The sequence below is a fragment of the Engystomops pustulosus genome, chromosome 7 (assembly GCF_040894005.1).
Source record: "Engystomops pustulosus chromosome 7, aEngPut4.maternal, whole genome shotgun sequence".
Classification (NCBI taxonomy): Eukaryota; Metazoa; Chordata; class Amphibia; order Anura; family Leptodactylidae; genus Engystomops; species Engystomops pustulosus.
This window is the reverse complement of record NC_092417.1, coordinates 22,551,854-22,579,437: the sequence shown is the minus strand read 5'-3', so window position 1 is coordinate 22,579,437 and position 27,584 is coordinate 22,551,854. Positions and strand designations below refer to the sequence as shown.

The following is a 27,584-nucleotide window of genomic DNA, read 5'->3' as shown; positions in this document are numbered from 1 at the left end:
ACTCCTATCCTGTAAATATGGGTGCAGCACAGTACTACTACTCCTATCCTGTAAATATGGGTGCAGAACAGTACTACTACTCCTATCCTGTATATATGGGCACAGCACAGTACTACTACTCCTATCCTGTATATATGGACACAGCAGAAAACTACTTCTCCTATCCTGTATATATGATCACAGCACAGTACTACTACTCCTATCCTGTATATATGAGCACAGCACAGTACTACTACTCCTATCCTGTATATATGGACACAGCAGAAAACTACTTCTCCTATCCTACATATATGAACACAGCACAGTACTACTACTCCTATCCTGTAAATATGGGTGCAGCACAGTACTACTACTCTTATCCTGTATATATGAGCACAGCACAGTACTACTACTCCTATCCCTTATATATGGGCACAGCGCAGTACTACTACTCCTATCCTGTATATATGAGCACAGCACAAAACTACTTCTCCTATCCTACATATATGGGCACCGTACAGTACTACTACTCCTATCCTGTAAATATGGGTGCAGCACAGTACTACTACTCCTATCCTGTATATATGGGTACAGCACAGTACTACTACTCCTATCCCGTATATATGGGCACAGCACAGTACTACTACTCCTAACGTGTATATATGGGCACAGCACAGTACTACTACTCCTATCCTGTATATCTGTGCACAGCACAGTACTACTACTCCTATCCTGTATATATGGGCACAGCACAGTATTACTACTCCTATCCTGTATATATGGACACAGCACAGTACTACTACTCCTATCCTGTATATATGGGCACAGCACAGTACTACTACTCCTATCCTGTATATATGGACACAGCAGAAAACTACTTCTCCTATCCTGTATATATGAGCACAGCACAGTACTACTACTCCTATCCTGTATATATGAGCACAGCACAGTACTACTACTCCTATCCTGTATATATGGACACAGCAGAAAACTACTTCTCCTATCCTACATATATGAGCACAGCACAGTACTACTACTCCTATCCTGTAAATATGGGTGCAGCACAGTACTACTACTCTTATCCTGTATTTATGAGCACAGCACAGTACTACTACTCCTATCCCTTATATATGGGCACAGCGCAGTACTACTACTCCTATCCTGTATATATGAGCACAGCACAAAACTACTTCTCCTATCCTACATATATGGGCACAGTACAGTACTACTACTCCTATCCTGTAAATATGGGTGCAGCACAGTACTACTACTCCTATCCCGTATATATGGGCACAGCACAGTACTACTACTCCTAACCTGTATATATGGGCACAGCACATTACTACTACTCCTATCCTGTATATCTGTGCACAGCACAGTACTACTACTCCTATCCTGTATATATGGGCACAGCACAGTATTACTACTCCTATCCTGTATATCTGTGCACAGCACAGTACTACTACTCCTATCCTGTATATCTGTGCACAGCACAGTACTACTACTCCTATCCCATATATAGGGGCACAGCACAGTACTACTACTCCTATCCTGTATATCTGTGCACAGCACAGTACTACTACTCCTATGCTGAATATATGAGCACAGCACAGTACTACTACTCCTATCCCATACATAGGGGCACAGCACAGTACTACTACTCCTATCCCATACATAGGGGCACAGCACAGTACTACTACTACTATCCTGTATATATGGACACAGCACAGTACTACTACTCCTATCCTGTATATATGGGCACAGCACAGTACGACTACTCCTATAGGGTATATATAGGTACAGCACAGTACTACTACTCCTATCCTGTATGCATGGCACAGCACAGTACTACTACTCCTATCCTGTATATATGGGTACAGTACAGTACTACTACTCCTATCCTGTATATATGGGCACAGCACAGTACTACTACTCCTATCCTGTATATATGAGCACAGCACAGTACTACTACTCCTATCCTGTATGTATGGCACAGCACAGTACTCCTACTCCTATCCTGTATATATGGGTACAGTACAGTACTACTACTCCTATCCTGTATATATGACCACAGCACAGTACTACTACTCCTATCCTGTATATATGGGTACAGTACAGTACTACTACTCCTATCCTGTATATATGGGTACAGTACAGTAATACTACTCCTATCCTGTATATATGGGTACAGTACAGTACTACTACTCCTATCCTGTATATATGGGTACAGCACAGTACTATCCTGTATATATGGGTACAGCACAGTACTACTACTCCTATCCTGTATATATAGGCACAGCACAGTACTACTACTCGTATCCTGTATATATGGGCACAGCACAGTACTACTACTCCTACCCTGTATATATGTACACATCAATGTACTACTACTCCTATCCTGTACATATGGGCACAGCATAGTACTACTAGTCCTATCCTGTATATATGAGCAAAGCACAGTACTACTACTCCTATCCTGTACATATGGGCACAGCACAGTACTACTACTCCTATCCTGTATATATGGGCACAGCACAGTACTACTACTCTTACCCTGTATATATGTACACAGCAATGTACTACTACTCCTATCCTGTACATATGGGCACAGCATAGTACTACTACTCCTATCCTGTATATATGGACACAGCACAGTACTACTACTCCTATCCTGTACATATGGGCACAGCACAGTACTACTACTCCTGTCCTGTATATATGGGCACAGCACAGTACTACTGCTCCTATCCTGTATATATGGACACAGCACAGTACTACTTCTCCTATCCTGTATATATGGGCACAGCACAGTACTACTACTCCTATCCTGTATGTATGGCGCAGCACAGTACTACTACTCCTATCCTGTATATATGGGCACAGCACAGTACTACTACTCCTATAGGATATATATAGGTACAGCACAGTACTGCTACTCCTATCCTGTATATATGAGCACAGCAATGTACTACTACTCCTATCCTGTATATATGGGCACAGCACAGTATTACTACTCCTATCCTGTATATCTGTGCACAGCACAGTACTACTACTCCTATCCTGTATATCTGTGCACAGCACAGTACTACTACTCCTATCCCATATATAGGGGCACAGCACAGTACTACTACTCCTATCCTGTATATATGGGCACAGCACAGTACTACTACTCCTATCCTGTATATCTGTGCGCAGCACAGTACTACTACTCCTATGCTGAATATATGAGCACAGCACAGTACTACTACTCCTATCCCATCCATAGGGGCCCAGCACAGTACTACTACTCCTATCCCATACATAGGGGCACAGCACAGTACTACTACTACTATCCTGTATATATGGACACAGCACAGTACTACTACTCCTATCCTGTATATATGGGCACAGCACAGTACGACTACTCCTATAGGGTATATATAGGTACAGCACAGTACTACTACTCCTATCCTGTATGCATGGCACAGCACAGTACTACTACTCCTATCCTGTATATATGGGTACAGTACAGTACTACTACTCCTATCCTGTATATATGGGCACAGCACAGTACTACTACTCCTATCCTGTATATATGAGCACAGCACAGTACTACTACTCCAATCCTGTATGTATGGCACAGCACAGTACTCCTACTCCTATCCTGTATATATGGGTACAGTACAGTACTACTACTCCTATCCTGTATATATGACCACAGCACAGTACTATTACTCCTATCCTGTATATATGGGTACAGTACAGTACTACTACTCCTATCCTGTATATATGGGTACAGTACAGTACTACTACTCCTATCCTGTATATATGGGTACAGTACAGTACTACTACTCCTATCCTGTATATATGGGTACAGCACAGTACTATCCTGTATATATGGGTACAGCACAGTACTACTACTCCTATCCTGTATATATAGGCACAGCACAGTACTACTACTCATATCCTGTATATATGGGCACAGCACAGTAATACTACTCCTACCCTGTATATATGTACACAGCAATGTACTACTACTCCTATCCTGTACATATGGGCACAGCACAGTACTACTACTCCTATCCCATACATAGGGGCACAGCACAGTACTACTACTACTATCCTGTATATATGGACACAGCACAGTACTACTACTCCTATCCTGTATATATGGGCACAGCACAGTACGACTACTCCTATAGGGTATATATAGGTACAGCACAGTACTACTACTCCTATCCTGTATGCATGGCACAGCACAGTACTACTACTCCTATCCTGTATATATGGGTACAGTACAGTACTACTACTCCTATCCTGTATATATGGGCACAGCACAGTACTACTACTCCTATCCTGTATATATGAGCACAGCACAGTACTACTACTCCTATCCTGTATGTATGGCACAGCACAGTACTCCTACTCCTATCCTGTATATATGGGTACAGTACAGTACTACTACTCCTATCCTGTATATATGACCACAGCACAGTACTATTACTCCTATCCTGTATATATGGGTACAGTACAGTACTACTACTCCTATCCTGTATATATGGGTACAGTACAGTACTACTACTCCTATCCTGTATATATGGGTACAGTACAGTACTACTACTCCTATCCTGTATATATTGGTACAGCACAGTACTATCCTGTATATATGGGTACAGCACAGTACTACTACTCCTATCCTGTATATATAGGCACAGCACAGTACTACTACTCATATCCTGTATATATGGGCACAGCACAGTAATACTACTCCTACCCTGTATATATGTACACAGCAATGTACTACTACTCCTATCCTGAACATATGGGCACAGCATAGTACTACTAGTCCTATCCTGTATATATGAGCAAAGCACAGTACTACTACTCCTATCCTGTACATATGGGCACAGCACAGTACTACTACTCCTATCCTGTATATATGGGCACAGCACAGTACTACTACTCCTACCCTGTATATATGTACAAAGCAATGTACTACTACTCCTATCCTGTACATATGGGCACAGCATAGTACTACTACTCCTATCCTGTATATATGGACACAGCACAGTACTACTACTCCTATCCTTTACATATGGGCACAGCACAGTACTACTACTCCTATCCTGTATATATGGGCACAGCACAGTACTACTGCTCCTATCCTGTATATATGGACACAGCACAGTACTACTACTCCTATCCTGTATATATGGGCACAGCACAGTACTACTACTCCTATCCTGTATGTATGGCGCAGCACAGTACTACTACTCCTATCCTGTATATATGGGCACAGCACAGTACTACTACTCCTATAGGGTATATATAGGTACAGCACAGTACTGCTACTCCTATCCTGTATATATGGGAGCAGCAATGTACTACTACTCCTATCCTGTATATATGACCACAGCACAGTACTACTACTCCTATCCTGTATGTATGGCACAGCACAGTACTACTACTCCTACCCTGTATATATGAGCACAGCACAGTACTACTACTAATATCCAGTACATATGGGCACAGCACAGTACTACTACTCCTATCCTGTATATATGGGCACAGCACAGTACTACTACTCCTACCCTGTATATATGTACACAGCAATGTACTACTACTCCTATCCTGTATATATGGGCACAGCACAGTACTACTACTCCTATCCTGTATATATGGGCACAGCACAGTACTACTACTCCTATCCTGTATATATGGACACAGCACAGTACTACTACTCCTATCCTGTACATATGGGCACAGCACAGTACTACTACTCCTATCCTGTATATATGGGCACAGCACAGAACTACTACTCCTATCCTGTATATATGGGCACAGCACAGTACTACTGCTCCTATCCTGTATATATGAACACAGCACAGTACTACTACTCCTATCCTGTATATATGGGCACAGCACAGTACTACTACTCCTACCCTGTATATATGGGCACAGCACAGTACTACTACTCCTATCCTGTATATATAGGCACAGCACAGTACTACTACTCCTATCCTGTATGTATGGCACAGCACAGTACTACTACTCCTACCCTGTATATATGGGCACAGCACAGTACTACCACTCCTATCCTGTATATATGGGCACAGCACAGTACTACTACTCCTATAGGGTATATATAGGTACAGCACAGTACTACTACTCCTATCCTGTATATATGGGTACAGTACAGTACTACTACTCCTATCCTGTATATATGACCACAGCACAGTACTACTACTCCTATCCTGTATGTATGGCACAGCACAGTACTACTACTCCTATCCTGTATATATGGGTACAGTACAGTACAGTACTACTACTCCTATCCTGTATATATGGATACAGCACAGTACTACTACTCCTATCCTGTATATATGGACACAGCACAGTACTACTACTCCTATCCTGTATATATGGGCACAGCACAGTACAACTACTCCTATCCTGTATATATGGGTACAGCACAGTACTACTACTCCTATCCTGTATATATAGGCACAGCACAGTACTACTACTCCTATCCTGTATATATGGGTACAGTACTACTACTCCTATCCTGTATATATGGGCACAGCACAGTACTACTACTCCTATCCTGTACATATGGGCACAGCACAGTACTACTACTCTTATCATGTATATATGGGCACAGTACTACTACTCCTATCCTGTATATATGGGCACAGTACTACTACTCCTATCCTGTACATATGGGCACAGTACAGTACTACTACTCCTATCCTGTATATATGGGTACAGCATAGTACTACTACTACTATCCTGTATATATGGGCACAGCACAGTACTACTATTCCTATCCTGTATATATGGGCACAGCACAGTACTACTACTCCTATCCTGTATATATGGGTACAGTACAGTACTACTACTCCTATCCTGTATATATGACCACAGCACAGTACTACTACTCCTATCCTGTATGTATGGCACAGCACAGTACTACTACTCCTATCCTGTATATATGGGTACAGTACAGTACAGTACTACTACTCCAATCCTGTATATATGGATACAGCACAGTACTACTACTCCTATCCTGTATATATGGACACAGCACAGTACTACTACTCCTATCCTGTATATATGGGCACAGCACAGTACAACTACTCCTATCCTGTATATATGGGTACAGCACAGTACTTCTACTCCTATCCTGTATATATAGGCACAGCACAGTACTACTACTCCTATCCTGTATATATGGGTACAGTACTACTACTCCTATCCTGTATATATTGGCACAGCACAGTACTACTACTCCTATCCTGTACATATGGGCACAGCACAGTACTACTACTCTTATCATGTATATATGGGCACAGTACTACTACTCCTATCCTGTATATATGGGCACAGTACTACTACTCCTATCCTGTACATATGGGCACAGTACAGTACTACTACTACTATCCTGTATATATGGGCACAGCACAGTACTACTATTCCTATCCTGTATATATGGGCACAGCACAGCACTACTACTCCTACCCTGTATATATAGGTACAGCACAGTACTACTACTCTTATCCTGTATGTATGGCACAGCACAGTACTACTACTCCTATCCTGTATATATGGGCACAGCACAGTACTACTACTCCTTTCCTGTATATATGGGCATGGCACAGTACTACTATCCCTATCCTGTATATATGGACACAGCACAGTACTACTACTACTATCCTGTATATATGGGCACAGCACAGTACTACTACTCCTATCCTGTGTATATGGGCACAGTACAGTACTACTACTCCTATCGTGTACATATGGGCACTGCACAGTACTACTACTCCTATCCTGTATATATGGGCACAGCACAGTACTACTACTCCTATCCTGTATATATGGGCACAGCACAGTACTGCTGCTCCTATCCTGTATGCATGGCACAGCACAGTACTACTACTCCTATCCTGTATATATGGGTACAGTACAGTACTACTACTCCTATCCTGTATATATGGGCACAGCACAGTACTACTACTCCTATCCTGTATATATGAGCACAGCACAGTACTACTACTCCTATCCTGTATGTATGGCACAGCACAGTACTCCTACTCCTATCCTGTATATATGGGTACAGTACAGTACTACTACTCCTATCCTGTATATATGACCACAGCACAGTACTATTACTCCTATCCTGTATATATGGGTACAGTACAGTACTACTACTCCTATCCTGTATATATGGGTACAGTACAGTACTACTACTCCTATCCTGTATATATGGGTACAGTACAGTACTACTACTCCTATCCTGTATATATTGGTACAGCACAGTACTATCCTGTATATATGGGTACAGCACAGTACTACTACTCCTATCCTGTATATATAGGCACAGCACAGTACTACTACTCATATCCTGTATATATGGGCACAGCACAGTAATACTACTCCTACCCTGTATATATGTACACAGCAATGTACTACTACTCCTATCCTGTACATATGGGCACAGCATAGTACTACTAGTCCTATCCTGTATATATGAGCAAAGCACAGTACTACTACTCCTATCCTGTACATATGGGCACAGCACAGTACTACTACTCCTATCCTGTATATATGGGCACAGCACAGTACTACTACTCCTACCCTGTATATATGTACAAAGCAATGTACTACTACTCCTATCCTGTACATATGGGCACAGCATAGTACTACTACTCCTATCCTGTATATATGGACACAGCACAGTACTACTACTCCTATCCTTTACATATGGGCACAGCACAGTACTACTACTCCTATCCTGTATATATGGGCACAGCACAGTACTACTGCTCCTATCCTGTATATATGGACACAGCACAGTACTACTACTCCTATCCTGTATATATGGGCACAGCACAGTACTACTACTCCTATCCTGTATGTATGGCGCAGCACAGTACTACTACTCCTATCCTGTATATATGGGCACAGCACAGTACTACTACTCCTATAGGGTATATATAGGTACAGCACAGTACTGCTACTCCTATCCTGTATATATGGGAGCAGCAATGTACTACTACTCCTATCCTGTATATATGACCACAGCACAGTACTACTACTCCTATCCTGTATGTATGGCACAGCACAGTACTACTACTCCTACCCTGTATATATGAGCACAGCACAGTACTACTACTAATATCCAGTACATATGGGCACAGCACAGTACTACTACTCCTATCCTGTATATATGGGCACAGCACAGTACTACTACTCCTACCCTGTATATATGTACACAGCAATGTACTACTACTCCTATCCTGTATATATGGGCACAGCACAGTACTACTACTCCTATCCTGTATATATGGGCACAGCACAGTACTACTACTCCTATCCTGTATATATGGACACAGCACAGTACTACTACTCCTATCCTGTACATATGGGCACAGCACAGTACTACTACTCCTATCCTGTATATATGGGCACAGCACAGAACTACTACTCCTATCCTGTATATATGGGCACAGCACAGTACTACTGCTCCTATCCTGTATATATGAACACAGCACAGTACTACTACTCCTATCCTGTATATATGGGCACAGCACAGTACTACTACTCCTACCCTGTATATATGGGCACAGCACAGTACTACTACTCCTATCCTGTATATATAGGCACAGCACAGTACTACTACTCCTATCCTGTATATATAGGTACAGCACAGTACTACTACTCCTATCCTGTATGTATGGCACAGCACAGTACTACTACTCCTACCCTGTATATATGGGCACAGCACAGTACTACCACTCCTATCCTGTATATATGGGCACAGCACAGTACTACTACTCCTATAGGGTATATATAGGTACAGCACAGTACTACTACTCCTATCCTGTATATATGGGTACAGTACAGTACTACTACTCCTATCCTGTATATATGACCACAGCACAGTACTACTACTCCTATCCTGTATGTATGGCACAGCACAGTACTACTACTCCTATCCTGTATATATGGGTACAGTACAGTACAGTACTACTACTCCTATCCTGTATATATGGATACAGCACAGTACTACTACTCCTATCCTGTATATATGGACACAGCACAGTACTACTACTCCTATCCTGTATATATGGGCACAGCACAGTACAACTACTCCTATCCTGTATATATGGGTACAGCACAGTACTACTACTCCTATCCTGTATATATAGGCACAGCACAGTACTACTACTCCTATCCTGTATATATGGGTACAGTACTACTACTCCTATCCTGTATATATGGGCACAGCACAGTACTACTACTCCTATCCTGTACATATGGGCACAGCACAGTACTACTACTCTTATCATGTATATATGGGCACAGTACTACTACTCCTATCCTGTATATATGGGCACAGTACTACTACTCCTATCCTGTACATATGGGCACAGTACAGTACTACTACTCCTATCCTGTATATATGGGTACAGCATAGTACTACTACTACTATCCTGTATATATGGGCACAGCACAGTACTACTATTCCTATCCTGTATATATGGGCACAGCACAGTACTACTACTCCTATCCTGTATATATGGGTACAGTACAGTACTACTACTCCTATCCTGTATATATGACCACAGCACAGTACTACTACTCCTATCCTGTATGTATGGCACAGCACAGTACTACTACTCCTATCCTGTATATATGGGTACAGTACAGTACAGTACTACTACTCCAATCCTGTATATATGGATACAGCACAGTACTACTACTCCTATCCTGTATATATGGACACAGCACAGTACTACTACTCCTATCCTGTATATATGGGCACAGCACAGTACAACTACTCCTATCCTGTATATATGGGTACAGCACAGTACTTCTACTCCTATCCTGTATATATAGGCACAGCACAGTACTACTACTCCTATCCTGTATATATGGGTACAGTACTACTACTCCTATCCTGTATATATTGGCACAGCACAGTACTACTACTCCTATCCTGTACATATGGGCACAGCACAGTACTACTACTCTTATCATGTATATATGGGCACAGTACTACTACTCCTATCCTGTATATATGGGCACAGTACTACTACTCCTATCCTGTACATATGGGCACAGTACAGTACTACTACTACTATCCTGTATATATGGGCACAGCACAGTACTACTATTCCTATCCTGTATATATGGGCACAGCACAGCACTACTACTCCTACCCTGTATATATAGGTACAGCACAGTACTACTACTCCTATCCTGTATGTATGGCACAGCACAGTACTACTACTCCTATCCTGTATATATGGGCACAGCACAGTACTACTACTCCTTTCCTGTATATATGGGCATGGCACAGTACTACTATCCCTATCCTGTATATATGGACACAGCACAGTACTACTACTACTATCCTGTATATATGGGCACAGCACAGTACTACTACTCCTATCCTGTGTATATGGGCACAGTACAGTACTACTACTCCTATCGTGTACATATGGGCACTGCACAGTACTACTACTCCTATCCTGTATATATGGGCACAGCACAGTACTACTACTCCTATCCTGTATATATGGGCACAGCACAGTACTGCTACTCCTATCCTGTATATATGGGCATGTCACAGTACTACTACTCCTATCCTGTATATATGGACACAGCACAGTACTACTACTCCTATCCTGTACATATGGGCACAGCACAGTACTACTACTACTATCCTGTATATATGGGCACAGCACAGTACTACTACTCCTATCCTGTATATAAGGGCACAGCACAGTACTACTACTCCTATCCTGTATATATGAACACAGCACAGTACTACTACTACTATCCTGTATATATGGGCACAGCACAGTACTACTACTCCTATCCTGTATATAAGGGCACAGCACAGTACTACTACTCCTATCCTGTATATATGAACACAGCACAGTACTACTACTACTATCCTGTATATATGGGCACAGCACAGTACTACTACTACTACCCTGTATATATAGGTACAGCACAGTACTACTACTCCTATCCTGTATGTATGGCACAGCACAGTACTACTACTCCTATCCTGTATATATGGGCACAGCACAGTACTACTACTCCTTTCCTGTATATATGGGCATGGCACAGTACTACTATCCCTATCCTGTATATATGGACACAGCACAGTACTACTACTACTATCCTGTATATATGGGCACAGCACAGTACTACTACTCCTATCCTGTGTATATGGGCACAGTACAGTACTACTACTCCTATCGTGTACATATGGGCACTGCACAGTACTACTACTCCTATCCTGTATATATGGGCACAGCACAGTACTACTACTCCTATCCTGTATATATGGGCACAGCACAGTACTGCTACTCCTATCCTGTATATATGGGCATGTCACAGTACTACTACTCCTATCCTGTATATATGGACACAGCACAGTACTACTACTCCTATCCTGTACATATGGGCACAGCACAGTACTACTACTACTATCCTGTATATATGGGCACAGCACAGTACTACTACTCCTATCCTGTATATAAGGGCACAGCACAGTACTACTACTCCTATCCTGTATATATGAACACAGCACAGTACTACTACTACTATCCTGTATATATGGGCACAGCACAGTACTACTACTACTATCCTGTATATATGGGCACAGCACAGTATTACTACTCCTATCCTGTATATATGGGCACAGCACAGTACTACTACTCCTATCCTGTATATATGGGCACAGCACAGTACTACTACTCCTATCCTGTATATATGGGCACAGCACAGTACTACTACTCCTATCCTGTATTTATGGGCACAGCACAGTACTACTACTCCTATCCTGTATATATGGGCACAGCACAGTACTACTACTCCTATCCTGTATATATGGGCACAGCACAGTACTACTACTCCTATCCTGTATATATGGGCACAGCACAGTACTACTACTCCTATCCTGTATATATGGGCACAGCACAGTACTACTACTCCTATCCTGTATATATGGGCACAGCACAGTACTACTACTCCTATCCTGTATATATAGACACAGCACAGTGCTACTACTCCTATCCTGTATATATAGACACAGCACAGTGCTACTACTCCTATCCTGTATATATAGACACAGCACAGTACTACTACTCCTATACACATCGGCACAGTTCTACATCTCGGGTTTCTTTCATGAACCGTTGCATCAGCTGAGGTGTATTGTGATGTTCTGCAGCAGCTAAGGCGTGTACTATGAGGCTCTGTAGCAGTTGTGTGTACTATGAGGCTCTGCAGCAGTTGTGTGTACTATGAGGCTCTGCTGCAGAGGCGTGTACTATGAGGTTCTGCAGCAGCTAAGGTGTGTACTATGAGGTACTGCAGCAGTTGTGTGTACTATGAGGTTCTGCAGCAGCTGAGGTGTGTACTATGAGGTTCTGCAGCAGTTGTGTGTACTATGAGGTTCTGCAGCAGCTGAGGTGTGTACTATGAGGTTCTGCAGCAGTTGTGTGTACTATGAGGTACTGCAGCAGCTAAGGTTGTAGTATGAGGTTCTGCAGCAGCTAAGGTTGTACTATGAGGTTCTGCAGCAGCTGAGGTGTGTACTATGTGGGTACTGCAGCAGTTGTGTGTACTATGAGGTACTATGAGGTTCTGCAGCAGCTAAGGTTGTACTATGAGGTTCTGCAGCAGCTGAGGTGGGTACTATGTGGGTACTGCAGCAGTTGTGTGTACTACGAGGTACTGCAGCAGCTAAGGTTGTAGTATGAGGTTCTGCAGCAGCTAAGGTTGTACTATGAGGTTCTGCAGCAGCTGAGGTGTGTACTATGTGGGTACTGCAGCAGTTGTGTGTACTATGAGGTTCTACTATGAGGTTCTGCAGCATTTGTATGTACTATGAGGTTCTGCAGCAGCTGAGGCGAGTACTATGAGGTTCTGCAGCAGGTGTAGCAGTGATATACACAGTCCTCCCCCTCTGTGATATGTCACACATACATGTCGCCCCTCTCCCTCTCTGCACACTGATGCATCTCTTCCATGGCAACAGAATCCAGTCACGACTCAGCTCTCATTGGCCGCCCTAATTCCTTTACCCGCCTCCACATCCTGTCTCGTCTTCTCATTGGACCGAATCGCTTCCGTCCTTTCTCGCCATTGGCCGCCCATGACGTCAGCGCGTCCTCTGATTGGTTTCTTCCTCCTTCTCCTGGGATAGGCGGAAGGGGGGTCTCCCCGAGCAGGGGCTGTGACGTCAGGCGCGGTAGTCGCCATTTTGAAGCGGTGAAGTCGGTCGGGTAGGGGCGCACCGTGGGAAAGTCGCCGAGATCTCTGGCTGCTCCGCTTCCCCGAGCCGCTACCATGTCCGACAAGTACGAGGGGGACGTGCACATCGAGGAGGCGGGCGAGGAGAAGCAGGTGAGGCTGCAGGGAGGGGAGCACTGCGTATACTGGGGGGGCCCGGGCCTACACCCCTCTATATACTGCTGTATACTGCCGCTCTATGTGTACTTTGTAAGGGGGAGGGGCTGACAACCAGAACATTCCCTCCCCCACACTGCAGGGTGTCAGGGTCCCATCCCCCACGCTCCACTGAGTAATAACCCGAAAACTGCCCCCCCAAAATATTATTCCTGAGCCAAGATCCGATCACACGAAATCACAGGCCCCAATCCTGAGGCTGCAGCACCCAGAAGGTCCGGGGGGCTGCACACTAGGATGGGGGTGATAATTTGGAATAAGTGAATACATAAGGTGAGCTATATCCGACTGGGGGGGGGGACCGTGACGGTCCGTGACCACTGCAGCCAATGAAGGGGCTGAGACTGGAGTGCTGCACATTTTATGGTTGGTGTTCTTGGTATTGCAGCCCTTGTTGGACACATCTGAACTTGGCTGCAGCACCACCCTGGTCAACCAAACCAGACAGGGCCCCCCCCCCCCCATTCCTAAACTGCCCTACATCTTCTTCCACCAGATGTGACATGTGCCTTGCATCTGTCACTGACACTTGTCAGGATCTCTGCTTGCTGTCAGTACATGGAGCTCAGTTCCCGGCACAGTGTGTCACGTCTCTCTTGTATGTGATCTGTGAAGGTAGGTGCAGCGTATGCTTCTAGTCACTGACAGCAAGCGTGTAAAGTAGAGTAAGTTGTAGACTCCAGATGCCTGCTGTGCCATAGGGGCATTTAAACGGCTCTTTACCACTGTACTCATGCTAGCTGATGCCTGTCACTTCCCAGCATCCCCTGCGGCTGAGTGCCCACTTACACTCTTTATCCCCTACATGCATTGATGTATTATCTCTGTCCTTAAAACCAGTGATCATCATGGGTCACCGGCAGGCACTGTCATTGACTGGCATCAGGCATGTGACAGCTCAGTCTCATACAGATGAATGGGACTGGTCTGCGTGGCTGGAGAGCAGAAAGGTGACCAAAGCTTCCTTGTAGGTTGTCTTGGGATCCTGTTACAAACAGCGCCATCAACAGGCTCAGGCTGACATAGTCCATTGTCTGGTATTGAGTGCTGCACCCTGGGAGGGTGGGGGGCACATATTTTTTGCGTTGCCAGTTACTTGGGAACCCTCTGCTGTCAGTATTAACACAGTAAGTATGTTCTCTGTGTATAAAGGTCAGGGGTCCTAATAGTGACCTATGGATGTATCAAACACCTTCACCCATCACCATGAGATTCCTGCATTGTGGAGACTCCTTCATGTTGTAAATTCTAAAAGGATTCTAAAATCTAGTTTTATAATTTATTCTGTTACTAGTGTTACCAGAGCCCCTCCATGCTCAAAGGTCAAAGGCTGTTACACTGTGTCCTCCCTCAGAACACCCCCTCTCTCTTTTTCTGATGTAATGTCACACAGTGGTAGGGAGAGAAGTCCTGCACATTGTAACAACCTGTGAAGGCAGAGCACAGAGGGCCTCTGGTAACACCCCCCAGAGCCCTTCTGGCTCTAGCATAATTACAAAAGTTGATTTTTAGAATGGAGGCGGCCATGGATAACAAAAATAAGCAGGTTAGTACAGTCACAGTCCCTGGTTTATCAGCATGGATTGTGATGGTGGTTCTCCTTCCTGTCTAGAGCCATCGATGTGCGCTGCTCCAGATGAAAACATCACCAAATTGCAAAATCTACACGGGCACTGCCAGCATCAGAACCAGGAGCGCCCGGGGGATGAACTGGTTACCGCTGGTTCCACTTGCACACTTTCCCTGGCATATTAATAGCTTGTAAACACCCCAGGGGCAAATACTCTCAGGGCGTCACAGAGACAAGTATAACTAGTCACAAGAGGGTGCAGCCCAGAAAGATTATGCCATGTTATGACTGTGCCCTCCTGATGAAGACCCCAAACGGGTGATGCCCCCGGACTTGTCTGTATGTTGTGTATCAGGGGTGTGAGCTGTGTCCCTCTTCTATTCTTTCCTGAGATAAGTTGACCCCCAGTGCATCCTCAGTGTGAACAGGGATATAAGTTCCGGACATGGGTGTATTGAAAGACTGCAGCCCTGATCCATCTTTTTCCTCTGCCCTTAGGAGACACGTGAGATATGGATCAGTACCGCTGACATCTCTGGGTCCAGCCGACTGTGTGTGAGGGATTTATATATCACAATTGATTGCACAATGGCAACGAACATTATCAAAAGGCCAATGGACCGACTGAGTCCATTAGAAGCCTATCAAACCACCACCGTCCCACGTGTCCCCCCCCCCCCCCCCTCACACGCACACCGCCCCCTCCCATGCAGAAGACCTGAATTAATATGTGGGTTTTATTGAAGCAAAGTATATGGCCGCCACAAGGTTATTTGGGTCGTGTAGGTTTGGAGGCCGGTGCTGCCTTCACTTCACTGTAAAGTTGCAGAGTAATGGCGATGTGGTCTGCATGTGGACGTCTCGACCTTCTGGTAAGGTCAGATAAGAGGGAACCACGAGGCGGGAGGTGCGGACTCGCAGGAGGTAGTCTAGAGGCACAGACTGTTATCTGCTGACTAAGGGCTTGTGTGAAGCCCACACTAGTGGCGGAACTGGTAATAAGGGTCTGTAGGCGGCTGACGATGCACTTGGGAATAAGGGCTGACCACAGAGAGTAATAGCTGTGGTCATTTTTAAAAATTTCTGGTATAACAGCGTTTCTGTGAAAGAGATATTGGTGTCCTGCTCCTTGTAAGGGGTCGTCCTGTCTGAACTAGTGTCCAATAATCCGCTGTGCAGGGACCAACAACCCCCGCCCTCTGTTATGAGCTCAACGGAAATGTGCAAGTAACATGCTCCTACCCTAGGCAATGGAATATATATGAATGTAATACTGTGGTCCCTGTAGTGGTCATCCCCTCTTCTGTCTCTTACATTCAGGACTCCCAAGAGAAGGAGGCGGTAACACCGGAGAAAGCAGAGGAGCAGAAGCTGAAGGCCAAATACCCAAGTTTGGGGCAGAAGCCGGGGGGCTCAGATTTCCTTATGAAGAGGCTGCAAAAAGGGGTAAGTGTTTAGGCGTCTAGGCAGTGACTGAATAGTGAGTGCAGCTCTGGGGTATAATACAGGATGTAACTCAGGATCAGTACAGGATAAGTAACGTCATGTATGTACACAGTAACTGCACCAGCAGCAGAATAGTGAGTGCAGCTCTGGGGTATAATACAGGATGTAACTCAGGATAAGTAATGTTATGTATGTACAGTGACTGCACCAGCAGCAGAATAGTGAGTGCAGCTCTGGAGTATAATACAGGATGTAACTCAGGATCAGTACAGGATAAGTAATGTCATGTATGTACACAGTGACTGCACCAGCAGCAGAATAGTGAGTGCAGCTCTGGGGTATAATACAGGATGTAACTCGGGATCAGTACAGGATAAGTAATGTCATGTATGTACACAGTGACTGCACCAGCAGCAGAATAGTGAGTGCAGCTCTGAAGTATAATACAAGATGTAACTCAGGATCAGTACAGGATAAGTAATGTCATGTATGTACACAGTGACTGCACCAGCAGCAGAATAGTGAGTGCAGCTCTGGGGTATAATACAGGATGTAACTCAGGATCAGTACAGGAGAAGTAATGTCATGTATGTACACAGTGACTGCACCAGCAGCAGAATAGTGAGTGCAGCTCTGGAGTATAATACAGGATATAACTCAGGATCAGTACAGGATAAGTAGTGTCATGTATGTACACAGTGACTGCACCAGCAGCAGAATAGTGAGTGCAGCTCTGGGGTATAATACAGGATGTAACTCAGGATCAGTACAGGATTAGTAATGTCATGTATGTACACAGTGACTGCACCAGCAGCAGAATAGTGAGTGCAGCTCTGGGGTATAATACAGGATGTAACTCAGGGTCAGTACAGGATAAGTAATGTCATGTATGTACACAGTGACTGCACCAGCAGCAGAATAGTGAGTGCAGCTCTGGAGTATAATACAGGATGTAACTCAGGATCAGTACAGGATAAGTAATGTCATGTATGTACACAGTGACTGCACCAGCAGCAGAATAGTGAGTGCAGCTCTGGAGTATAATACAGGATGTAACTCAGGATCAGTACAGGATAAGTAATGTCATGTATGTACAGTGACTGCTCCAGCAGCAGAATAGTGAGTGCAGCTCTGGGGTATAACACAGGATGTAACTCAGGATCAGTACAGGATAAGTAATGTCATGTATGTGCACAGTGACTGCACCAGCAGCAGAATAGTGACTGCAGCTCTGGAGTATAATACAGGATGTAACTCAGGATCAGTACAGGATAAGTAATGTCATGTATGTACACAGTGACTGCACCAGCAGCAGAATAGTGAGTGCAGCTCTGGGGTATAATACAGGATGTAACTCAGGATCAGTACAGGAGAAGTAATGTCATGTATGTACACAGTGACTGCACCAGCAGCAGAATAGTGAGTGCAGCTCTGGAGTATAATACAGGATGTAACTCAGGATCAGTACAGGATAAGTAATGTCATGTATGTACACAGTGACTGCACCAGCAGCAGAATAGTGAGTGCAGCTCTGGGGTATAATACAGGATGTAACTCAGGGTCAGTACAGGATAAGTAATGTCATGTATGTACACAGTGACTGCACCAGCAGCAGAATAGTGAGTGCAGCTCTGGAGTATAATACAGGATGTAACTCAGGATCAGTACAGGATAAGTAATGTCATGTATGTACAGTGACTGCTCCAGCAGCAGAATAGTGAGTGCAGCTCTGGGGTATAACACAGGATGTAACTCAGGATCAGTACAGGATAAGTAATGTCATGTATGTGCACAGTGACTGCACCAGCAGCAGAATAGTGAGTGCAGCTCTGCAGTATAATACAGGATGTAACTCAGGATCACTACAGGATAAGTAATGTCATGTATGTACACAGTGACTGCACCAGCAGCAGAATAGTGAGTGCAGCTCTGGAGTATAATACAGGATGTAACTCAGGATCAGTACAGGATAAGTAATGTCATGTATGTACACAGTGACTGCACCAGCAGCAGAATAGTGAGTGCAGCTCTGGAGTATAATACAGGATGTAACTCGGGGTTGGGCTGATATAATTAGATGGATGTAGTTTTCCTGTCTTGTATATAGGTGAGGTCAGTGTTGTAGCTGCTTCCTCTTTTTACCATCCATCATGATAAATCTTCCTGCGTCCCCTGGTTACACAGGGCTGTGCAGTGCTGGACACTAATAGTTCTCTCCATGTAAATATTGGTGCTGCATACAGGATGCAGGAAATGAGATTATACTCCCCAGTCCTCTACCTGTCCTTTGCAGTGAACCACCAAATACTCCCCCCTCGCTCTTCACCTGTGAGTAGAGCACAAGGGGGTCTCTGGCAAAACAAAGAGATTTTGGGAATCAGTGAGGCGCAGTTTTTTTGCGAACTTTATTTGCTGCTGACGCACACAGTTTTTGTTCTAGTTGGGAAATCCCTTTATAGTAACCTTCCAGTCACAGCCGAGTCACTGAATTGTACCGTGTGCAGGGCCTGGGGGGAGGAGCAGGACTCTAGGTACCAGGACTACAATGAGGAGGAGTCCCCCTGCACCTTGTATCATCCAATGCATTTGCTGAGACTGGAGCGTTCCTTTAAGAAGAGTTGTCCAGCTCCTCACTTTCCAAATGACATAAATTTTATAGGGGCTTCCCGATATTCCGAAAACTTTTCTCATGGGGAAGCTTTTGTAAAAAAGCAGAAGAAGAAAATCTCCTCAGACCTCGGTTCAAACTTTGGTTCAGATGAGTCATACTGAAAGGAGGGACATGTATTATCCTGTGCACAAGTTACATGAGGTCATCACTTCTGGTCTGCGAGGTCTAGGACTGCCGGTGGTCACCCAGCTTTCCTCAGACCCCACTTACTAGCATTGGATTTGGTCCTGGGGTTGGGTCTTGGTCACTGCATTGTTACATCCAACCAGTGGTCTTCTGCTGGACATGACTGTACCCGCTACCTATTGTTGTGTCCTCTTCCTGAAGTTCAGCTCCTGTCTTTGTCGTTGCAGCAAAAATACTTTGATTCGGGGGATTACAACATGGCGAAGGCCAAGATGAAGAACAAGCAGCTGCCCTGCGCAGGGCAGGATAAGAACCTCGTCACCGGTGACCACATCCCCACGCCGCAGGACCTTCCGCAGAGGAAATCTTCACTGGTGACCAGCAAGCTAGCGGGGTAGCCGGCCTGTGTGCCCCGGACATGTGTGCACTTCACTTGTACCATAGAGCTGAGATGGCCGGACTCTCGCATAGACCTTATCAGCACTGGAAGGGCTGGTGCCTCATTGTCCTGCAATGCCACACCGGCCGTTCCCTACAGTGACTGAGAATCCGCTATTATCGCTTTTGAAGAAATGCCGCAAAGTTGCCGCGTGACTAGGATCATACGCGGGGTTAATGGACAGCGCGTGACGAGTCCTCGGTGCAGGATACAAGTACCTGACTGTTGTTATATAGTGTAAGATATATCTGAGTTTTGCATTCCCTTGTGTGTGTGTGTGACACAGGCATGCCAGAGACTTGTCACTAGGGGGCGATCACCTATTTCCCGGGACGTATACATCAGCCAATCAGAGTGGGTCCATGGCGAGGCCTATGGCTCTGAGGCATCGCTGGGGCGAAAGGGGACCCAGAGCAACATTGCGTTTGCATTGTGTAAGATAATCATGTGAGACCTCCGCCACCACATTAGTGAGTCACTAGGGGGCGCCGGCGGGCGCGTGATGAATGCCCTCGACTTAGGCTTTGTCCGCCTCTCTCTGTGCTAATTGGTACATTGTGTGATGAGCCTGTATCTGCCCTGGTCTCTGACGCCACAATCCTATACAAAAGTAAAACTGACATGTTCACAGTTTTAAAAAGTTTAAATATTGTGATTTTATTTGAAAGCAGGTAAACCTATACACTGTCACAAAGCCGCAGCTGTGTAATGGGCTGGATGTCAATAAATGGGAAACCCAGAGAACCGGTGCGCACGAGAATGAGGGGAGTCATTGATCAGTAAACCATCTGTGCTCAGGCTCCACCCCTTTTTAGTTTACAGCCAATCATAATGTAGGTTACCGGATCTGCAGGTTTTGCCAGACAAGCAGCCATGAAAGCTGAAAGCTCAGGGTGAGAAAAAAATAGTTTTGGTCGTCCACTTGGCAAATGACGTTCAATGTAGATAAATGTAAGGTTATGCACCTGGGGGCTAATAAGGCAACATATGTCCCTCGGGGAGTAAATCTGAGAGAGAAGGACCTGGGTGACTGGTAGATCAAAGATGCAATAACAGCACAATGTCAGTCAGCTGCTTCTAAAGCCAGTAGGATCTTGTCATGTATCAGCAGTGGTCTGGACTCTCGTGATAGGGATGTATTATTACCACTATACAAGGCACTGGTTCGGCCTCACCTGGAATATGCTGTCCAGTTCTGGGCACCGGTCCATAAAAAGGATGCCCTGGAGCTGGAGAGGGTTCAACGTAGAGCCACAAAAATGATAAGGGGTATGGAGGGTCTCAGTTATGAGGAAAGATTAAAACAACTAGATTTATTTAGTCTGGAAAAGAGACGACTACGAGGGGACATGATTAATTTATATAAATATATGAATGGTCCATACAAAAAATATGGTGGTAAGTTGTTTCAGATTAAATCAAATCAAAAGACGAGGGGGCACTGTCTCCGTTTGGAGAAATCAAGGTTTAATCACCGGAGGCGGCAGGGCTTCTTTACTATGAGAACGGTCAATCTGTGGAATAGCCTGCCTCAGGCGCTGGTCACAGCAGGGGCAGCAGAGAGCTTCAAGAAGGGTCTAGATGCCTTTTTACACCTAAATAACATTGATGGTTATGTTATATAGAATTGTTTCCCCTAAATCCCTTCCTCATCCAGTCCCTTCCCTTCCTTGGTTGTACTTGATGGACAAGTGTCTTTTTCCAACCGTATAAACTATGACACTATGAATCCTGTATTTTTATGTAATAGTGGAGCATTTCAGGCAGAATACATAGACCTCTTATTGTAGCTAGTGAAGGGTCTATACTACATCCCTTTAAGATTCAGGTTCCACATAGACTCTCCTGACAAGTCTGATGCACTAGGGCTATTAAAGGGATCCTCCAGGATTATTAAAAAAAAAAAAAATCACCCCTCTCTTCCCTCAGCTCTAGTCACTTAAAAAGCATCTACCACCAGGATGAAGGATTGTATGCAAATGAGCCTCATGGGCTCCCAGGTTACATAGGTGGTAATGGAGCCTGAAGTCCCTCAGGCTCATTTGCATACAATCCTTCATCCTGATGGTAGATGCACTTTAAACGAGCTGCAGTACCAGATGCAGACTATAGTCAAAGGTGGCGCTGTTTCCTTTTAAAATTATAATTTTTTTTTTTTTTTTTTTAAGTAAAAATCTAAAATAATTTCTTGGATTGATTTGTCTGGGAACTCGGAGCCACAATAGGAAAAATAAATAAATCCATGTGATTTCCTCTGTGTAGTACATTTCTGTATCCAGTAGGGGGCTCTTATGTGTAGAATGGTCTCCATGCAGCTTTGGATGTGACTAGAGTACAAGTATGTAGTAAGATTGTAGCAGTTGGGTGTGCAGGGAGTGTTCTGGGGTCTCTTTACCACCCCTTGTGTATAGGTAAGTACCCTATAAGATCCCGGCAGGACAAGTAGACCTGATCCCTGGGGATCTGCTGCTCGGTTTCTCTTGTGGAAAGACTTTTCCTGTTATTATTTCTACTTCCAGGAGGAAATACTGGGTAAGATGTCATTTATCTCTGCCTCCACTAGGGGGAGCACACAGGTTCATAGAGAAGCTGCAGTCTCTTCCATCTCCCCAGATTCAGAATGAAATGTATCCGTTTTTTTCCGTTGCCCTTGTTAAAGGGATGTGTCCCTAATATAATCGGGTGCTGTCTGCACTGATCAGGGGAGTAAGAATAGTCGGTGACGACCTTTTATTAGGAGGATTCAGTAACCTGAGGAATAACTGAGGGACACGGTTACTATGTGACTGTAATGTAGTCAGTATCCACTAGGGGCAGTTCCTTTCTTTATCCCAAATTTTTTGGTAATGGGTTTCTGTTAATTCTGTGTACAGCTCTGGCTATTCTATTGCAATGTAAAGGGCCCTGGAAGGATGGAGGTAACATGGCATTGGTATAATGGGGGATTTTCAACTACTTATATGAACTTTTCATCCACCATGACACATTGCAACGACACCTCAGCACTGCTGCCATTATATATGCACCTCACAGGGGTGATCTCTTCCACCATGGCACATTGTAACGACACCTCAGCATCCCTGCCATTATAAATGCATCAGACAGAGAAGGTCTCATCCACCATGACACATTGCAACGACACCTCAGCACTGCTGCCATTATATATGCACCTCACAGGGGTGATCTCTTCCACCATGGCACATTGTAACGACACCTCAGGATCACAGCTATTATAAATGCACTATACTGTACAGAGAAGATCTCATCCATCATGACACATTGTAACGACATCTCGGCATCACTGCCATTATAAATGCATCAGACAGAGAAGGTCTCATCCACCATGACACAATGTAACGACACCTCAGCACCGCTGCCATTATAAATGCACCATACAGGGGAGAGCTTATCCACCATGACACAATGTAACGACACCTCAGCACCGCTGCCATCAGAGGCACCATTTCAATTTGGGATGGGAGAGGGCGTGTAGGTGTCAGTGGGGATTACATTAGATTAGGGAAAAGTATCACGTGGTGACAGGAGGAATAACAGAGGAATATGTATAAGGGGTGGTATATCGGGTGATAGTCGGGTATGTGTGGCATTGTGATGGGGGGCATGCAGGGGGCGCTGTGCTGTATAATACTATGGCACTAGTATCTCTATACCTCCCAACCATCCCAGTTGTTTATTACACTGAATATCATAGGCCGCAGTATCACATCTCACCACAAGATGGCGCCATTGTCCTAGTGTATGAAGCTCTACAGCAGTGGTTCTCAACCTTTGTAATGCTGTGACCCCGCAATACAGTTACTCATGTTGCAGTGACCCCAAACCATGCGATTTGCAGTAAAAACACAATAAAATCATGGCTCCAAAGGCTTTAGGCGACCCCTGTGTTTTGGTCGTTCGACCCCTACTGGGGTCACGAACCACAGGTTGAGAACCACTGCTCTACAGCCATTACTGGCCAGTGATACAGATGGACATCGCTAGTCACATGACTGACCAACCCAGAAGAGAACTGCACTCCAGCAGTGGTAGGTTCTAATGGTGGGTTTTTGGACAATCCCAAGGTCATTTGATGGGTGATATAAAGCTTTCTGTCCACCAGATGGCAGAGTTGCTTCAGTAATGAGGGATTATTTCTGCAGTGTACAGCGGTGGTACATTGTAGGGAGATGTCATCATTGTACCATCAGCGGGGGCTTCAGCACAGGAGACCCCTATATTGTAAGAGCAAGGTCCAGTTACCTACTACCCATTACCTACAGACACTGTAATGTATGCCCTGTTACATCTCTGGGGTATGTTATGCAGTCCAGGGTGATGAAGTTGTTAATGGTTGCATCTGTTGTGATTTATCCTATATCCCTGAAGGTCCTACCAGTCATTGTTCAGTAGGGAGAGTCTGTCATGAGGTTCTGCTGGGTTCTGCTCCACTCTTTTTCCAGTCTCTTCCACAGTTCTGTGACTCTTGGGGGTGTCTTGACCAGAACTTTCTCACCAGAGGTTTTCCAGGGGGCACATTGTCCTGCATGAAAATTGCTGGGTGATTGAGTGATGAGCAAGGAAAGAACCTCGTGTTGTTGCAGAAGGTTCTGATACTTGCAATCACTCTGCCATGTAGCTGTATAAGAGGTCCAACTCCTGCTGCAGGAAACATTTCCCAAACCATGACACTTCCTCCACCACCTTTCACTGACTTCTTACACACTTTGGGTTCAGTTTTTCCCCAGTTTGTTGACAAACCTCATGTTTCCCATCAGGCTCAAATAAATTAAACTTTCATCACTAGAATGACCTCTGGAGCTCTTCGCCTCTGTCCACACAACACGCTCCTCAGCAAAGATGAGTCTAGTCTTTTGTTTGTTTCTGCTAATGAGAAGTTTGGTCACTGCAGAGTTTAAATTTTAGATTTCAGTCCAAATGCTCTTAAATATTGTGACCCCCGTATGACGAGACAGATACTGTTCAGTGATGAACTGGCGGCAAGTCCAGCTGCAGTGATGAAACAATTACCCATGGAGATTCTCAGCATTATCCTGTCCTCTCTTGCATTTGTCTTGACTCCCAGTCTTCTTGGGGGACTTGAATGAGTTTACGATGATGTAGAGATGCAACATTCTAGAAATCACAGACTTGGGACAACTCCTCTTGCTATGGCTGATTGGGTCACCACTTCAGCTTTCATCTGGACAACCTGCTACGGGAGAGTTTCAGCCGCTTTGGAAAGACACAACATTTTTGCCGTCAGTGAAAACTGGAAAGTTAGGCGCCAGTTACATTAGGCTTGTCAGATAATGAAGGAAATTAGCACCAGGTGCAGATTAACACCGATATCTTGCAGTTATATTAGAGTGTTCTCTAATTTTGATCATTTTTTTTATTTATTTTTTTTACAATTATCTCATTTACATTTTATTCTGTTATTTAAATTATGTTCATGAAATAAGCCTAAAAATACTTGTATATTCCTCATGTTAGGATATAGTCACATAGGACACACAATGGCCTGGACATTTAGGAGATTGTGTTTCGTTCTCTAATTTTGATCCCCAGTGTCCGATCCCTGGGTAAGCGGGTAATAATTAGCGTCTTCTGTGATCTTTGGTACAAAAGAGGTAATTTTTTTTTACACTATTATCTCTGGATTTCTAGGGTGGCTGCCGTGGTCCAAGATGAAGAAGTGGTTAATGTCCTCATCCCTGGTGGTCTAGGGTAAAGGTAAATTAGTGGTAGATTATATTTAGTGTCTTGTGATGAAGGGGTAATATATCCAGCTATTATACCTGGTGATCTAGGGTGATTATGAATTAATATAATTTCCCTGGTGGTCTAGAGACCTCTGAGCAGGCAATACCCAGTATCTCATGTGGTCTTGGACACTGAATAGATAATATTTACAACCATTATCTGTGGACTAGTACTTATTGCCTAGTATCTGCTGTGGTCAAGGACAATGAAGTGGTTAATGTTTACATCCCTGGTGGTCTAGGGTGGAGGTGGATTCATCTCAGATCTAGAGAGGTTAAGTAGTACTTGTGATGTAGGGGTAATATTCACATCTATTATCCCTGGTGGTCTAGGGTAGTTGTGGATTCATATCTAATCTCCCTGAATATCTAAGCAGGTGAGACCTAGGGGTTATATCTTGTTAAGACAATGCTGCCCCCTATGGGTCAGACTGCGGAGCTCCCAGTCTTTCTATGTTCCCACATGAATGGCCTCCACCCTCCATAAGTAGGTGACTGGCGACTTACCAGCTCATTAACTCAATGAGTATAATTGATACCTGGAGCAGACATGTGAGTCGCTGCTGACGTCAGGCTATTCTCAGTAACAGGCAGCCTGTACACTGTGTCCTGTCCTCGGCCGGTGTATACACTGGACTCATGGATGGAGGGATCATGTGTACACGAGCTTCATTCATCCCCCGGCGGATGGAACTGAGGCCGGAATATTCCTATGTATTTCCAGGATTATATATCCTCCATGATGGATCACTGAGAAGAATTTGCCTAAGGTAAAGGCACTGTCCCTGGAGATCTGTGTGATCATACCTTTGTGTATGCTGTAGCAGCAGGACTGTGAATGACATGGATTAATATTCCAGAAACATAAGGGTCCGTATCCTCACACTGCAGTGCTCTGTGCAGACAGTGTTAGGTATTGTCCCTGGAGATCTGTGTAATCAAACCTTTGTATATAACGTTAGTAGCAGCAGGACTGTGATTCATATTCTAGGAGCAGCATGGGAGTTGTGTCCTCACACTGCTGTGCTCTTAGCCGTGCATTGAGATGGTTGACACTGGAGTTGTGGAGCAGTTCAAAGCAGAGAACTCAGAGCACAGCAGTGTGAGGACAACCCCCTT

General features: G+C 44.5%; 1 protein-coding gene across 1 annotated transcript; it reads left to right on the top strand.

Moving 5' to 3' along the window:
- The first annotated feature begins 14,195 nt into the window (after positions 1 to 14,195).
- ENSA (endosulfine alpha) lies at positions 14,196 to 22,955 on the top strand. Its single transcript, XM_072115108.1, has 3 exons — positions 14,196 to 14,388; positions 17,342 to 17,467; positions 20,492 to 22,955. Exons 1-3 carry the CDS (start codon positions 14,332 to 14,334, stop codon positions 20,660 to 20,662), a joined length of 354 nt encoding a protein of 117 aa, XP_071971209.1. The 5' UTR covers positions 14,196 to 14,331; the 3' UTR covers positions 20,663 to 22,955.
- The last annotated feature ends 4,629 nt before the right edge of the window (positions 22,956 to 27,584 follow it).

Bases quoted from the DNA above. Each gene is read 5' to 3' on its own strand.
- ENSA (XM_072115108.1), top strand. From the start codon at position 14,332: ATGTCCGACAAGTACGAGGGGGACGTGCACATCGAGGAGGCGGGCGAG. The intron at 14,389-17,341 runs GTGAGGCTGCAG...TCTTACATTCAG, and splicing joins AGGCGGGCGAGGAGAAGCAG to GACTCCCAAGAGAAGGAGGC. The intron at 17,468-20,491 runs GTAAGTGTTTAG...TTGTCGTTGCAG, and splicing joins TGAAGAGGCTGCAAAAAGGG to CAAAAATACTTTGATTCGGG.